At 37.4% G+C, this 18,303-nt stretch overlaps 1 protein-coding gene across 1 annotated transcript in view; it reads right to left on the minus strand.

Annotated features, from left to right (window-relative positions):
• Nucleotides 1-5,335: 5,335 nt before the first annotated feature.
• brinp1 (bone morphogenetic protein/retinoic acid inducible neural-specific 1) overlaps nt 5,336-18,303 on the minus strand; it is a 173,408-nt gene continuing 160,440 nt past the window's right edge. The window contains exon 8 of the mRNA XM_026240636.1: nt 5,336-6,527. Within this exon, the coding sequence (XP_026096421.1) occupies nt 5,387-6,527 (1,141 nt within the window). The 3' untranslated portion in view covers nt 5,336-5,386. The remainder of the gene's footprint in view (nt 6,528-18,303) is intronic.

An 18,303-nucleotide genomic window follows, 5' to 3' on the forward strand; every position in this document is an offset into this window, starting at 1 on the left:
TCTCCTGCCATACTTACGGAATTCTTGCAAGCTTTTCCCTCTTTCTGCCAGAAAAGGCCGCTGTTTTCACTGTGTGTGCTTTTATAGCTTCCTGGACACTACGTCACCCTGTCCGTGACGTCTCGCCCATTCATTAGACTGATTACAAACTTGATTCAGAGCATGGTCATGCTGAAGGCATTTCCAAAGTGTCTCCACACAGCGTCTCCTTCCTTCTGGGAACTAGGGTTACATTCATAAGCTTGATGTGTTTTATCATGCCATGTCACTCACTTCCAATGCAGACACTGTGTCTCTGTCGTCATGATAATCAGAACTGTGAGGAATTATTCCCAGTCCGTTTGAAGTCAGTAATTTGGTCAGAATGACCTTGACCATGAACTTTGGTCTAGACCACCATTAAACCACAAACACAAGATACCTTATTATATATATTATGTTTAACCACTAAAGAGACATCAGAGCCTGTGGCAAATTTCAGAAGTACTAACTGAGTTGAAAATCGGGAAACATGAGCACTGAGCGCTTGCTGATCACGTAGAGCTCACATCTCAGAAAGTTCAGAGAAAGGCGAGAAAGTTCAGCACCAAAGTCCCACCCATGAAAATTCCTGACCTTTGAAAAATAACTACCTTAAAAGAAGGGACTTTCTGAGGGGCAATTTTTTACCTGGAACTTTATTTAGATCCTGGTTCCTGTAGTGGAAACACACAGAGTACTGGCCCAAATTCCTGGGGAAAGTTCCTGCGGTGGAAACAGGGCTTAAATTACCAATAAGGACCCCGTAGGTACAAAGTTTCCACCCCAGTGACAGCTTTCGTACCATTATTTCTGAGAGTGCACCATCCTGAACAAAATATGCTGTCTTTCTCATTTTTAAGGTTTTAAGGGGGTGAGATTTCCTAAATTCTTGAGAAGTATAAAACTGCAGCATAAGTCATTGTAGTTAATTTACTATGTACACATAAAAGTGGTATTAAATAGGACAGTTACCATAGCTTGAAGTTCTCGTACCCTTTGAACAAGTCAATTGGCGTTGACGGTCGGTGGATCTCCATATCAATTGATCACGCAATCTTAGCAATGGGCTTACGATACATTAAGCACAAAGCATGGTGATTTATTAGGACATTGTAATTATATCCTGGCAGAGTATTCGTGGTTTGGGTGGGGGTGTAGCAGTGGGCTAGCTCACACACAAAGACTCATTCGCCTCATTAGCTGCTGCATGCTACAGCATTAATCAGCATTTCACGTAATGGGATGCCACTGGAAGGACAATAACGCAATGTCTGCAGTTTACCGACCACACATCGATACTGGTCTTGGCAGGGAAAGAGGGTGGTTTACTTGACCTTGTGGTTTGAGAGGCTTATTTCTGTAATGTGGGTAAAATGTTACTGATGGTGACATGTTTTGAGTGCTTTGTGTGCAACTATTTCTTTGTGTCCTATTAGTTCATTGTGCAATACTTAAAGGATTCTTGACAAGTTGAGGAGCACCTTCTAATTAGTGGTGGTTACTAAGGTAACCACCATTACTATTGCTCTTAGTGATTCATTTTAATTCAATTGAAAAGCTTTATTGTGTACTATCTAAAGTCCTTACTCAAAGTATTAAAACATGGTATAGCTGGTCCCTCAACAACTGTGAATGGATTAGGTGTCTTGTTCAGTAGAGGTGTGCTGTATTAAATAAAATGGGTGATAAACTCTAAAAGATTTAAGAGTGGGCCTACCCAATCTCACAGGAAAACAGAACAATTTTACTAAGTGGAGATTTTGCATACATGAGTATTATGTGAATCACTCAATAACATGATTTTTTTTTTTGGAAAAAATTAATAAATAAAAGTAGCCATTAACGTCCAATGCTAATAATAACCGTGACAATTTTAAAATCAAAATGACAACTGTAAGCTATCCAACAGTATCAGTAACATTAATATCAGCTTCTTTCTGTTAAGTGTAATCCAAACAAGCCTCATTAGAAAAACATACTGGTTTGATATTTTATGTTGCTTTTTACGCAACTCTTCCAAAGTGAAATTCCCAGTGAGTGGTACGACTGATGTTTGCATTTGAAAACAGTGTACCCCTAAACCCCATCCTAAATCCTATACTATAGTGCTAACAAGAACAAGTGTGAGATATTAACACATTTACTGAAGTATCCATGCCATTTTACCTTGTTTCTACAAGTCATTGAATGTGTTTTATATTTCATGGGACTCAATTCACATTACAAGTGCTGTGTTGTACTGGGTGCACTACTGAGAAAGTCTGCTATACTAGAAAATCCATACATATGGAGCTGGTTAGGTGATGCAAACATCAAAATACATTAGTTTACATAAAAAGTGTTTTAAGATCACAACATTGTATTGTGCAAGAAACTGCATTAACATAAGTCTTTATTAACGGATACTCTGACCCAGTATTAATAATTTGTGAAAATTAATAGAAGTTATTAATGTTTTTCATGTCTCTAGTTTCCATTTCAACTGGAAACTTGTATGAATTATATGTTTAGATACTTCGTTGACTTTTTATAAAAATGTAGTAGAGGCACATTTTCCCAGTTAGCCGAGGTTGATGTAATCATGTCCAAACCACAACACTACTGAAAAGTTGTTTTTTTCTTCTTCTTTTTAATACACCAGTTTGATAAAAACATGTAAGACCATCCAAATGATGCTAATTAACACACTAAGGCTCAGCAGTTATTTCATCCATCTCTTCAAATGTTAGTAATTTGCCTTTTCTAAAATAACTAATTTCTGTGATTTGATTTTCTAATGATATATCATCTTGATAGGAAGTAAGGGGAAACAAGATTAGATTTGCCCTTTTGTGTGAAAAAGGGGCAGAAGCTCTTTGTCTCACCAGAGTTCTTCAGCAGTATCTAGGGGTATTGTGTTAGAGTTTTGACTCTAGAAATGTTACTTTTATCCATGAAGTCTGTAAACACAAATACCTTTGTGAACCAGTATGACCTTGAGCTAGACACTTAACCCATGTTCCCTCAGGTGCAACCGCAGCATGTTTCTACTGCATCCTTACCTGTTAGTCTCGAAAATGGGAGACTGCTCAGCGGCCACTCTTTCACCAAACAGGCTGAGATTAGAAAATACTGGGACTGAACTGGTGTGAAACAATAAACCCCTCGTTTGCTGTGTGATTGCTGCTGACTTGTGCGTTACAAACAAGCATTGGTCTTCTTATTAAATATAGCATTTTAATGAGAAATAGATTATTATTTGAAACATTCATTTTGAAGAAAGCCAATATAGTTATTTCAACAGAACAGCAGAAATTACATAAAGTACTTGAAAGCAGTTTTTCAACCCACTGAATGCTCTATCGGATAGTGTCTTACATGGTTTCAACAGAAGTGTATGGAAGGCTGTAAGCATGTGCTCGTGTAGACCATTAACAGATTTAGCTCGGACAAGATCCATTTCAGCTGGTGATGTTTCTCCAGATGAGGGCAAATGTTTTTTTTTGTTTGTTTTTTTTTTGTGGGGGACCTGCAATATTTACAGAACTTGTGCTCGAGGGGGGTTTGTGTTGTGTTTAATGGGCTGTGGTTTATATGCTGTAATCTAAGAGAAGCTTTTGATTGCATGGCTATATCAAGACAAAATAGGTATTTACACTTATAATACACATTTAACTCTAATTCGTTAACCAAGTTCCAAGTCTCCTCTCAAAAGGTTATTCATGCAGAGTAGAGCAAGAAAGCTTTTGGCCCTGTTCCCATGAGTCAAGTGGCATGTGTTTAGATTAAGATGGTATCTTTCTGTTAAACAAACAAACAAAAAAAAAAGAATAATAAAAAAAAAGAAAAGAAAAGAACAAAAAACATTAAAGGGATAGATAACAGGCACTTAATAAGTTTGATTAATAATAATGACAATAAAATAAGTAATGCTAATAGTAATTGCATTTTCTCTATTCTAGAAATGACTCTAGTTTTCTAAGGTTCTTTTGCTCTCACACACACAAAATAAAATAAAAAATAAATTAAATTAAATTTAAATAAATAAGTAAAATAAATAAATAAATAAAAATCCCCCATCCCAAGATTTTAGAGTAGAGAGATTAAGCAGTCGACATGTCAAAAAGTTAAACCTGAATTTCATCAAGGAATACAAACCCCAAATTAAATCTTATAAAAGTAAAGTGTACATTTTGTATACAAGCAGATTTTGAGATTAAAACCATCATAGATATTTGAAGCTTTAATATACTGTTCTTGTGGATTCACTCTTGTTAATGAAAATGCAATGGCTTTACAATGTCATAATCCCGTGGTACATGTATATCATTTTCTTTCTTTCTTTCTTTCTTTTTTTTAGACCACTGTGCTATATTTCATTAGAAAAAGACTGAAAAATAAAAATACAAAAGCAATTTATAGGACATTTTTCACAAAATGTGCCCAGCTTCTCTCTCTCTCTCTCTCTCTCTCTCTCTTTTCACCCCTCTGAGAAATGTATGGCTTTATGCTGACCCTTAAAGAAAAGCTAAATGATCCAAATTTGTTCACGGTGCTGCAAAAAAGCTTGACACATCAGCGCACATTATGCAAAGCAGTACAGAATAGCATGAATTGATTATGTTCAACCATAGATACTGCACTCGGGCACCGAAGCGACTCGACTTCGCTGAAGAACAAGAGCGCAAATCTGAAAATACGACAGAGGGAGCCCACGCAGGATTCAGTTCACCTGGCGAGCGACAATAAACGCCAATCAAGAAAAACTGGACGTCCAGCAAGAAACAGTGGCCGTCTGTACTGAACTCACTGCCAAGCTCTCTTAGAGGGTGTTGTATGAAAGGACAAGACACAGTACAGTCAATGAATCCTCATGCTGTATAAACCTCATCTAAAAGATGCATGATAACAACATGGTAGTGCCTCAAATTAATTACTGCATTATGGTTCTGCCCTTATGTAGTTGTCTTTACATCTCTAAAAATGTGTTATCCGGTAAAGAATGGCAGTTTAAGATGTACCTTTGTTCCCTCAAAGTAAAATCAAGGCCTCTGTGTCACTGGATGTTGAATTTAATAGTAATAGTGATCTTTTCTCTTATTCTTCTTTTTTTAGGAAATGACAGACATGCTTAGACAAATATGATACAGTATATATTTTTTTTTGTTGTTGTTTGTTTCGTTTTGTTTTCCTTTAGTGACCTAAAATTATTTATCTCTGTATTTTTAGCTTCCATTTAACAATTACACTTACAAAGTTGTTAATAATACATCAAAAAAGCAAACCAAAAGGTTCCAAATCAAACGGAGAAATAAAATAAAAAGGATTATCGCTCTTTTTTTTTTTCTTTGTCCTCAGTACAACATTTTACTTTCTAATTGTGTTTTCAGCAAAGTTTGGTAGTCAGGTGGTCTGATTGTTTCAAGATTTCTGTGTTGTACATGTCCAAGGCATGATTCACACGGATCATCTCACTGTTGTTGAGCTTGAGCCGATGTTTCAGCATACAGGAGAACAGGTCCAGCTGGGGCTTCCCAGGGGCCACCGGAGGGGCCAGACGGTTAATTCTCTCCCGTATGTCCAGCAGCAGGAGCATGATGGACGAGGACGAGTAGAACTGGGTCCCCTGTGTGTACGACTGATTGACCTGCTGCACGGCGCTCCTCAGCAGGTCGGCGTTGAATCGCAGGCTGTAGCCAAACACTTGTATGTCGGAGATCTTGATGTAGATCTGCCGCTTGTTGGGGTCAGATAAGTCCACCGGGCCGTGGCCCGTGTCGTTCCGTAGGACAGTGGGCACCTTAGCGCGGCTTCGCAGGTAGATGTGCACCGTCTCGAAGAAGGTCTTCCAGCGGTTTCCCAACAGCAGGGTCCAGTTAAAGCACTGCGAGTTCTGCAGTCGCACCTTCTCCCAGCGCGGGTATCCATGCTCACCGAACGGCATGCTCCAACCCTCCGAGTGGCTTCCGCTGAATGGGTTGACATAAACGAAGAACATTGGGTCCACGCTGCTGTTCCGCATCTGGCAAATCTTCATGGACAGGCCTACGATCATGTGCAGGTAGTCCATGCGGTTCTTGTTGCTCTTGAGCGTCAGTGACATGCGCTTGCGCCACCGCGGGTCGAAGAAGGTTTCCAGGCGCACCTCGTTACTGATGAAGGTCGTGTGGATGTGCAGCCGTGAGTCCATCTTCTGAAGCAGGTACTTGAGCTCCAGGTCCTGGAAGTCCAGATCTGTCTCAAAGCTGATGAACTGCTCGCTGCGCTCCGAGTCCACGTTCTGCGGCTCGCAGCGCCCGCGATACAGCTTGTAGCCCTTGTTGCAGGAGCCACATTGCGAGATGTTGGCCAGGCTGCACATGGCACAGCTGTTGTTGCCGCCGATCACACAAGGGATGGGGCGCTGGCAAAGGGTAGCCCCCGTGTGGCACACGCACGTGCGCTGGCTCTCCAGGAAGGTTCCCCAGAAGCCGTTCTCATTGCAGTAGAGGAATGACTGCACGCGGTTCAGCCACTGTAGCACCGATCTGAAAGCAGACAGATAACAATGTAGTCAAGGCAGGTGGGTTGAAGGATCCATTAATAATGCAGCACTGAGTCCAAAGGCACAAAGCCTACGCCTCAGCCTCCTGACGTTTGTTACAGTCTAATCAGTAAAATGGATAATGTATTCTGTCAAATTTTCCCAATGCACACCTCATCTTTTCTCTAGCCGCAGGCATTTTGCCTTGTCATTCTGAAAGCCTTTGGAGCTTTTCTGCTGAAAGAGGAGAGAACTGAAGGCCTGAATTTTGATTTCTGGGAGACAAAGTGCTAAAGGTTATGATGACATGCTAATGAACCCAGTCTAAGAGAGTCGAATGTGGAATATTCTTACTAGATATCACTGTCTTCTATTTTACGTTAGAGACTCAGAAAGGGAATGCTACATTTAGCTGTGCAGTTATTTGACTGCCGACAAGGAATTCTCCTTGCAACCAATTTTGGGAGGACAAACATTTTAGTGCCTTCATTTGTTTGGCCTGTGTGTGATTTGTAAACAGGATCATTTGCCTTTTATCATGCAATATATGAAAATTGATTTATGGATATATATTATTTGCATAGAAGCAGTGGTGTAATGTAACAAATTAAAAATACTTTGTTACGGTACTTAAGTATTTTTTGGGAGTATCTGTACTTTTACTTGATTTTTTTATATTTCAGCAAACTTTTACTTTTAATCCACTACATTTCCTCTAAGTATATTCGTTACTTACTACAAAATAGTCAGAAGAACACAGATTGCAGGATAGCAGGTTTGATGAATCAGTGGTCTGGTATTTGCAAGTTAAACTCATTAAAACACCTTTGCTCATGTGCAAACAAGTGCGTGTAATGATGTACAATATGATGTAATCAAGTAGGCTATATCACCAAATCACACACAGAGTGCAAGCACATTGATTTATTAGTCAATTAAAACTCAAAATTCCAGGCATTCTAAATTGTAGATGGCAAACATACTTCTGTATTCTTTTTATATTTATATAATTTAATGCATGCCTATTTAACTTAATCTATATCACACAAAGAGTACCGGTTTTCTGCAGATGCATGAACACATTTAATAAAAAAAAAAAAAAAATTTCAAGTTCAGTAAAGCAATAAGTGACTTACATTTTAGACATAATATTCCTCGTTTCTGCTTAATGTTGCTAACGAAAATAGTTCCAAACAAAGATCGCAGCACTGTTTTGAGTCTCTGAGCAATGGATGATGTTTACATATTGAATGAGTCAGCTGTTTGCATAAATGATTCAGTGATTCACTCATTAACACAGTGAAATGATTTGTTTCTGAATGAATCAGCCATTTGAATGAATCAGTTGAATCTCAGTGACTCACTCATTAACATTCACTTGCTCTAAAAACAACTTGCGGTTTTAATGTCAAAATTAGATTTAATTTTTTTTTTTTTTCATGTTTTCAATTATTTCACGTGTCAGTACTCAACGTTTTATGTTAATAAACGTTATTAACTAAACATTAAGCCTATTTATGCATATTTAACTGCAGGTTAAATTCATCCATGTCCCCACTGAAATACATTCAACTATAGGTTAAATGCTATTTCAGATGCAGATTCCAGAAATGTTTTCTTATGTTGGAATGAAAGACGCTAAGTACCGGATGAAGTGCTCCTTATTCTTACCCAAAAATACAAAATGGAAGAAATAGATAAAACTAAACACAATCTTGCTACTCAAGCTGTGTTTGAAAATTATATATATATATATATATATATATATATATATATATGTGTGTGTGTGTGTGTGTGTGTGTGTGTGTGTGTGTGGGCATGTTTTTGTGACATATCAGGACACAACTCTGTATAATGACATGGGTATGACACAGGTATTACAAGGAGAGGGTGACTTATGAGGACATAACCCATGTCCCCATTTTTCAAAACGCTTATAAATCATACAGAATGAGGTTTTTTTGAGAAAGTAAAAATGCACAAAGTTTCCTGTGAGGGTTAGGGTTAGGTGTAGGGTTGGTGAAGGGCGATAGAATATACAGTTTCTACATTATAAAAACCATTACGCCTATGGGATGTCCCCACTTTTCACAAAAACAAACACGTGTGTGTGTGTTTTCTTACATAAGTACAATAAATAGCACATTCTTTAAGACTTGTATTTAAGTAATTTTCTTTATGGTGACGTCAACTTCAACCAGAGTCTTTTTCTGGAAAGATATCTTTACTTTTACTTGAGTGTGACCTTCAGCTACTTAATACACCACTGCATAGAAGAGTTAGGTTAGATACTCTCAAGTTCCATTTACAAGAAGAAGAAGAAGAAGAAGAAGAAGAAATAGTGTTAGTGCTTAAAATCAATCATACAATTAATTTACATTTCAGCAACTCTAAATATGACAATAGTGTCATTATTCGGCTCAAGACAGTTTTGTGGGTTCATTTCAATTTGTAGCATGTTTCCATCCACATACTTTTATTTATTTTTAATAATTTATTGATATTTTTTGGATATCACATAAACAAATGCTGGATGAAAATGTCAGGATAGGTCCTAGACTGTTGCTCCAATTGTCACAAAATGTAACCAGATTATATTCAGACCATGCTGGCAAAAAGTTATGGAATTCAAGTTGATTTGTCCAACTGTTCTTGAATACCACGCAAAAGAATTCTACGACAAGCATGTAAAAATGCATGTGAGGATATACCTCCACAATAGTTAGATATATTATAAAATAATATATAAAATGCTAATAACCTTTGCTTACATTAACATATTGTAAAAGGACTGATGTTGATAGATCATGTCGAGAACATTGATATCAATTTTTGCCATAATTGATTAAACTTCCTGTCCACCATTTTGATTTCTGTTGAAAACATCCATTTTCAAACTCTTCCTAGACTGTCAGTCCGATTTTCAATAAATTTGATTCGGATCATCTTCAGATCATGATGACAAAAAGTTATGGATTTTGTGTCGATATATGAAATGGTTCTCATTTAGCACATCATGAAATTTGTTGGAACGATGCCAAACTGCATCTGAGGGCTGTATCTCTGCAACGCTTTGACATACTTACATCAAACTATATATGTGCCATTGTCACCTCAAACTGATAATGCCACATCAATTTGGTAACAGTGCCACCTAAAACATACTTTTTTCTAACTCCTCCTTGACCATTGGTCCAATTCTCACCAAAATCAAGTCAAGATGATTTTCTGACTTTAGTGTCAAAATGTTATGTATTTTGTGTTGATAAGCATAACCGTTTTCGTATAGCGCTGCTACAAATTTTAGGCACATTGCCAAACTGCATCTGAGGCTGTATCTACATCTGAGGCTGTATGTAATTTTTACATATTGTTACCAAACTTTGTATGTGCCATTATCACCTCACCCTGACCATGCCACATTAATTTGATATTTGACCGTAGATATTACTTGATGAATATAATATGATAATGAAGCACTGAACTGAGAATTGCATGAGATGGAAGTTTGATTTTAAGTGCTGTTCTATTGTACTTTTTCAAGTAGGATGCTGAAAAATAACATTTTTAAATGTTGAATTGAACTCAAACTGTGATCAGCAAAGAATCTCTCAGACTGAGCCTAAATACGTTCAGTCCACCATATTTGAATTTAACCATATTAGCCAGGCAATGTAAATGATGTATCCCTACACAAACCACTAGACCTGTGCAACCCAATGTAAGTGTGATTAATCACACTCTAACTAATCATATCAAAGGTTTCCTATTTGAAATAGAAACGAGATGAAATGAGATGTGCAAATGGAAACTGAAATCAACAAATACGAGCATTCCTTCATTATTCAGTTATCGTGAACTCTGTAATTTACAAGACTATCAATATTGAAATAAAAAATGTAAACTTATAAGCATCTCTCATAATAGAATTGCACATGGCATTCAATATATATATATATATATATATATATATATATATATATATATATATATATATATATATATATATATATATATGAATAAAGCAATATTCCTAGTGAAATGTTATTTGATTTTCACTTTACTCCAGATTACCTGACTAATAAAAAGTTTAAGATTAGTCCTTTGGATTTGAAGCCATGCACAGTCGTCTCACTTGTGGCATTTAATATTGTATTTTTCATATTTATTTGCAATAAGCAAGCTTTATGCGGTCTGACTCCCATGTGTTATATTCTCTAACTGCTTTCCCCAATATGGATTTCAGAGTGGTTTGATGGTTTTATTTTGCACAATTATTTGTTTTGCTGAAACAAGTGGCTAACTTGAGTTTGCCGTGGGGGATGAGATGGAAAAGAAGAGGAAGAATGCTGTGTGTTTTCACATCCGCATGTTTGTAATGGCGTAAAGTGCTCTGCTGCACAGACTGTGTGATGTACATCACCGCAGTTTCTCTCATAATGGATAATAGATGAGAGGAGAGAGAGCAGACTATAGATGCGAGCCATATAGTGTGAGTAGGAGGCCTGTATGTAGTTTTTTTTATTATTATTTTTAAATTAAGATGCTCCAAAGTGATACTGTAACCTGTCATATAACACCAAAACACAGTATGTGTTAGCTGTCTCCGTATCGGCACTAGACTCCATAGACAAGGTTGGGGGGTGGGGGGGGTCAACCATGCTCTGCACATTTTAGTCAGACAGAGAACATGGAACATCTCTGTAACACGCAGGGTTATTATAATAAACCTTAACTAAGCCATAAAAAGTTATAATAAATAAAGTCCATCAATAATAAATATGATAAACATGTAAAATAAAATATTTTACTTCATCGAGTTGCCAAAGAAACGTTTTTACTTGATGTACTAAACTAAATAAACTTAAAACTGAAATTAAAATTAATACAAAATTATAAAGACATTCAGAAATATAAATAAGTATGCCTATAAGACAATAAAGAGACAATTAAGTCTCCTAATGCCTAAAAGACATTAAAAGTACATATATACATATGCACATATATTATACTTAATAATTAAACACTTTAATAAATATGCTAACTATTTAAAATAAAAATATATACATAAAAAATATTATTTTATTTCAGGGACCCACTTTATATTAAGTGGCCTTAACTACTATGTACTTACATTTTAATTCATAATTTAGTACAATGTACTTATTGTATACATACATGTTTTTACATTGTACTTATATTTAAAAAAACCGACATGTAATTACATCTGTATTTAATTTCTGTAATTACATTTATAATTAAAGCTGCAAGCAGCGATGAACGGGCCCTCGCACCGGGCTCACCGCAATCGTGTGGCTTTAGTAAAAAGGTGAAGGTGAGAAATATGCATTTCAAATCGTTAATATAAGTGGAAAATGTCAAAGTCATTTATGTGTGCCAATTTTCCTGTTGCCAATAGGTGGCGCTATCATTATAATGGAATATTGGCCTTCAGATGTGTTCAGGCTAGGAGTCTTATCGAACATGTGAAGTTTGGGGAATATCGAACATTTCAAGCCTGAGTTACAACAACTTCTCTTGCTGTGGCGAGACATCAAATTTTGTCATGGCGCCATGGACACGCCCTTTAACAAAATCTAAAGATCTCCACAATTTAACATTGCAAAGACCTTTAGATTAGACTGACCAAAATAAAATGTTGATGTCATAAAATTTCTTGGAGTAGTTCTTTGCAGTGTGAAACATGACACTTCCTGTTGCCAGCAGGTGGCGCTATGACTATGACTGAATATGGGCATGTAGATCTGTTAAGGGCAGAAGTCTTATCTAACATGTGAAGTTTGAGGCAGATTGGACATTGTAAGTCTGAGTAACAGCAACTTCCTTTTTCATGGTGAAACATCGAATTTTGTCAGGCCGCCATGGACACGCCCTTTAACGAAACCTCAAAATCTTCGCAATTTAACATCGCAAACGCCTTTAGATTTAACTGACCAAGTTTAGTGTTGATCTGAATAAATGTCTAGGAGTAGTTTGTTAAAGTACAACCCTTGAAAATGGCAAAAACAACACCAATTTTGCAGATAAAATTCTAAATAACCGACTTCCTGATGGGATTCGGATTTCGTAACATTGGACTTTTTTGTAGGTATTGGTGTGTTACATGTGTGTACCGATTTTTGTACATGTACGTGAAAAATAGCTCGAGGCACACTCCATTGAATGTGCATATGCACTCCGTTGAAAGTTTATAGGTGGCGCTATTGAGCCATTTTGCCACACCCAATGGAATATTGGCCTTCAGATCTGTTCAGGCCATGACCCTTATCACACATGTGAAGTTTGGGCAAGATCGGACACTTTATGCCTGAGTTATAACATCTTTTATTCCCATGACGAGACATCGAACTTCGTCACGGCGCCATGGACACGCCTTTTAACAAAAACTCAAGATCTTCACAACTAAACATCACACAGGTCTTTAGATTAGACTGACCACAAAAAAAGACATTGATGTCATAAAATTTCTAGAAATAGTCTGTCACAGTGTAAAATATGTCACTTCCTGTTGCCAATAGGTTGCGCTATGACTATAACTGAATATGGGCATGTAGATCTGTTCAGGTCAAGAGTCTTATCCAACATGTGAAGTTTGGGGCAGATTGGACATTGTATGTCTGAGTTACAGCAACTTCCTTTTTCATGGCGAAACATCGAAATTTGTCAGGCCGCCATGGACACGCCCTTTAACGAAACCTCAAGTCCTTCGCAATTTAACATCGCAAATGGCTTTAGATTACACTGACCAAGTTTGGTGTTGATCTGAATAAATCTCTAGGAGGAGTTCGTTAAAGTACAACCCCTGAAAATGGCAAAAACAACACCAATTTTGCAGGGAAAATTCAAAATAACCGACTTCCTGTTGGGATTCGGATTTCGTACCAAGAGACTTTTTTGTAGATATTGGTGAGTTACATGTGTGTACCAATTTTTGTACATGTACGTGAAACATAGCTCGAGGCACACTCCGTTGAAAGTGTATAGGTGGCGCTATCGAGCCATTCTGCCACACCCGGTGGAATATTGGCCTGCAGATCTGTTCAGGTCAGGACTCTTATCACACATGTGAAGTTTGGGGAAGATCGGACATTTTATGCCTGAGTTATAACATCTTTTATTCACATGGCGAGACATCGAACTTCGCCATGGTGCCGTGGACACGCCTTTTAACGAAAACTCAAGATCTTCACAACTGAACATCGCACAGGCCTTTAGATTAGACTGACCACAAAAAAGACATTGATGTCAAAAAATTTCTAGGAGTAGTTCGTCACAGCGTAAAATATGACACTTCCTGTTGCCAATAGGTGGCGCTATGACTATAACTGAATATGGGCATGTCAATCTGTTCAGGTTCAGAGTTTCATCAAACATGTGAAGTTTGGGGCAGATTGGACATTGTATGTGTGAGTTATAGCAACTTCATTTTTCATGGCGAATCATCGAAATTCGCCAGGCCGCCACTGACACGCCCTTCAATGAAAACTCAAGATCTTCGCAATTTCATGTCGCAAAGGCCTTTAGATTAGGCATACCAAATTTGGTGTTGATTTGAAGAAATCTCTAGGAGGAGTTCGTTAAAATACAACACATGGAAATGACCAAAATTACTCAAAATTTGCTCATAATATTAAAAATAACCGACTTCCTGTTGGGTTTAGAATTTTGGTCCAAGAGTCTTTTTTGTAGGTATTGGTGTGTTACATATGTGTGCCAATTTTCGTGCATGTACGTGAAACATAGCTGGAAGGCTGTTGATTTTCTTAGTATAGGTGGCGCTGTCGAGCCATTTTGCCACACCCTCTTCTGAATCCTATATCAGACGAAAATTTTCACCAGGTTTGACGCGTGTGCAAAGTTTCATGACTTTTTGAGCATGTTAAAGCCCTCAAAAATGCGATTCATTCGGGAGAAGAAGAAGAAGAAGAATAATAATAATAATAATAATAATTAAAGCTGCAAGCAGCGATGAACGGGCCCTCGCACACGGGCTCACCGGCAGCGAGTGGCTTTAGTAAATAGGTGAACGGTGAGAAACATGCATTTAAACTCATAAATATAAGTGGAATATATCAAAGTTTACTCCATATTTGTGCCAATCTTTGTGTTGCCAGTAGGTGGTGCTCTCATTATAATGGACTATTGGCCTTCAGATGTGTTCAGGGCAGGACTCTTATCGAACATGTGAAGTTTGGGGAAGATCGAACAAATTATGCCTGAGTTACAACAACTTCTCTTGCTGTGGCGAGACATCAAAAGTTGTCATGACGCCATGGACATGCCCTTTAACAAAAACTCAAGATCTCCACAAGTTAACATTGCACAGGCCTTTAGATTAGACTGACTACAAAAAATACATTAATCTCAAAAAAATTCTAGGAGTAGTTTGTCACAGCATACAACATGTCACTTCCTGTTGCCAGCAGGTGGCGCTATGACTATAACTGAATATGGGCATGTAGATCTGTTAAGGGCAGAAGTCTTATCTAACATGTGAAGTTTGGGGCAGATTGGACATTGTAAGTCTGAGTAACAGCAACTTCCTTTTTCATGGCGAAACATCGAATTTTGTCAGGCCGCCATGGACACGCCCTTTAACGAAACCTCAAAATCTTCGCAATTTAACATCGCAAACGCCTTTAGATTTAACTGACCAAGTTTGGTGTTGATCTGAATATATCTCTAGGAGTAGTTTGTTAAAGTACAAACCCTGAAAATGGCAAAAACAATGCCAATTTTGCAGAGAAAATTCTAAATAACCGACTTCCTGATGGGATTCGGATTTCGTAACATGGGACTTTTTTGTAGGTATTGGTGTGTTACATGTGTGTACCGATTTTTGTACATGTACGTGAAAAATAGCTCGAGGCGCACTGCATTGAATGTGCATATGCACTCCGTTGAAAGTTTATAGGTGGCGCTATCGAGCCATTTTGCCACACCCAATGTAATATTGGCATTCAGATCTGTTCAGGCCATGACCCTTATCACACATGTGAAGTTTGGGCAAGATCGGACACTTTATGCCTGAGTTATAACATCTTTTATTCCCATGACGAGACATCGAACTTCGTCACGGCGCCATGGACACGCCTTTTAACAAAAACTCAAGATCTTCACAACTAAACATCACACAGGTCTTTAGATTAGACTGACCACAAAAAAGACATTGATGTCATAAAAGTTCTAGAAATAGTCTGTCACAGTGTAAAATATGTCACTTCCTGTTGCCAATAGGTGGCGCTATGACTATAACTGAATATGGGCATGTAGATCTGTTCAGGTCAAGAGTCTTATCCAACATGTGAAGTTTGGGGCAGATTGGACATTGTATGTCTGAGTTACAGCAACTTCCTTTTTCATGGCGAAACATCGAAATTTGTCAGGCTGCCATGGACACGCCCTTTAACGAAACCTCAAGTCCTTCGCAATTTAACATCGCAAATGGCTTTAGATTACACTGACCAAGTTTGGTGTTGATCTGAATAAATCTCTAGGAGGAGTTTGTTAAAGTATAACCCCTGAAAATGGCAAAAACAACACCAATTTTGCAGGGAAAATTCAAAATAACCGACTTCCTGTTGGGATTCGGATTTCGTACCAATAGACTTTTTTGTAGATATTGGTGAGTTACATGTGTGTACCAATTTTTGTACATGTACGTGAAACATAGCTCGAGGCACACTCCGTTGAAAGTGTATAGGTGGCGCTATCGAGCCATTCTGCCACACCCGGTGGAATATTGGCCTTCAGATCTGTTCAGGTCAGGACTCTTATCACACATGTGAAGTTTGGGGAAGATCGGACATTTTATGCCTGAGTTATAACATCTTTTATTCACATGGCGAGACATCGAACTTCGCCATGGTGCCGTGGACACGCCTTTTAACGAAAACTCAAGATCTTCACAACTGAACATCGCACGGGCCTTTAGATTAGACTGACCACAAAAAAGACATTGATGTCAAAAAATTTCTAGGAGTAGTTCGTCACAGCGTAAAATATGACACTTCCTGTTGCCAATAGGTGGCGCTATGACTATAACTGAATATGGGCATGTAAATCTGTTCAGGTTCAGAGTTTCATCAAACATGTGAAGTTTGGGGCAGATTGGACATTGTATCTGTGAGTTATAGCAACTTCATTTTTCATGGCGAATCATCGAAATTCGCCAGGCCGCCACGGACACGCCCTTCAACGAAAACTCAAGATCTTCGCAATTTTATGTCGCATAGGCCTTTAGATTAGGCATACCAAATTTGGTGTTGATTTGAAGAAATCTCTAGGAGGAGTTCGTTAAAATACAACACATGGAAATGACCAAAATTGCACAAAATTTGCTCATAATATTAAAAATAACCGACTTCCTGTTGGGTTTAGAATTTTGGTCCAAGAGTCTTTTTTGTAGGTATTGGTGTGTTACATATGTGTGCCAATTTTCGTGCATGTACGTGAAACATAGCTGGAAGGCTGTTGATTTTCTTAGTATAGGTGGCGCTGTCGAGCCATTTTGCCACACCCTCTTCTGAATCCTATATCAGACGAAAATTTTCACCAGGTTTGACGCGTGTGCAAAGTTTCATGACTTTTTGAGCATGTTAAAGCCCTCAAAAATGCGATTCATTCGGGAGAAGAAGAAGAAGAATAATAATAATAATAATAAACAAAGCAGATACAAGAGGGTCCTCACACCATCGGTGCTCGGGCCCTAATAAACAAAGCAGATACAAGAGGGTCCTCACACCATCGGTGCTCGGGCCCTAATTACACTGTTGACCCATGCTTTACACCTTAACCCACCTTTAAACTTACCCATACCTCCAACCCTCTCCCTAACCTTACCCCTATCCCATCTCAATAGCAGTAAAAGTGTTTTACAATACAATATGAACACAATAATTACATTGTACTTATTTTTTGATGTAAGTACATAGTAGTTAAGGCCGCCTAATATAAAGTGGGACCGTATTAATAAATAAATAAATATATATATATATATATATATATATATATATATATATATATATATATATATATATATATATATATATATATAAGCATCAATAATAATAATTATATTTATTTATATATATATATATATATATATATATATATATATATATATATATATATATATATATATATATATAATTATTATCATTGATGCTTATGAGGTTGTTATTATTATTATTAGTATTATTATTATTATTATTATTACACATGATTTGAGGGGGAAAAAGTCTAGTATTGCAGTGGTTTGCGCAGCAAACATATTAGAGAATGTAAAAGTCTGCTAATTTCTTCAATTTCTTTGCAACGCACACACACACACACACACACACACACACACACACACACACACACACACACACACACATATATATATATATATATATATATATATATATATATATATATATATATATACACATACACACACACACACACACACAATGCCAGTTAGGTAAAAATCAGTGACAGAAGCCCTCCTTCACAGCTTGACATGTACAATATTTCAGTTTATACAATGTGTATATGTACAGTACATACACAACTGTTAAAAGCACCTAATTAACTATTGTGTGGGGTAAATATGGGTCTTTCTCTATCCTCAAAATGCGCATCATCACAGCCACGGTTTATCAGGTAGAGCTCAGGGAGCAAACAAAAAAACTAATTAATTACAAGCAGCCAGCACTGTAATGTTGGGGTTTTGCATAACTGAAATGACCAGCATGGTGTGCTTACTCGTTCAATTG

This window comes from Carassius auratus, linkage group LG30F (assembly GCF_003368295.1).
Source record: "Carassius auratus strain Wakin linkage group LG30F, ASM336829v1, whole genome shotgun sequence".
NCBI classification, from domain to species: Eukaryota; Metazoa; Chordata; class Actinopteri; order Cypriniformes; family Cyprinidae; genus Carassius; species Carassius auratus.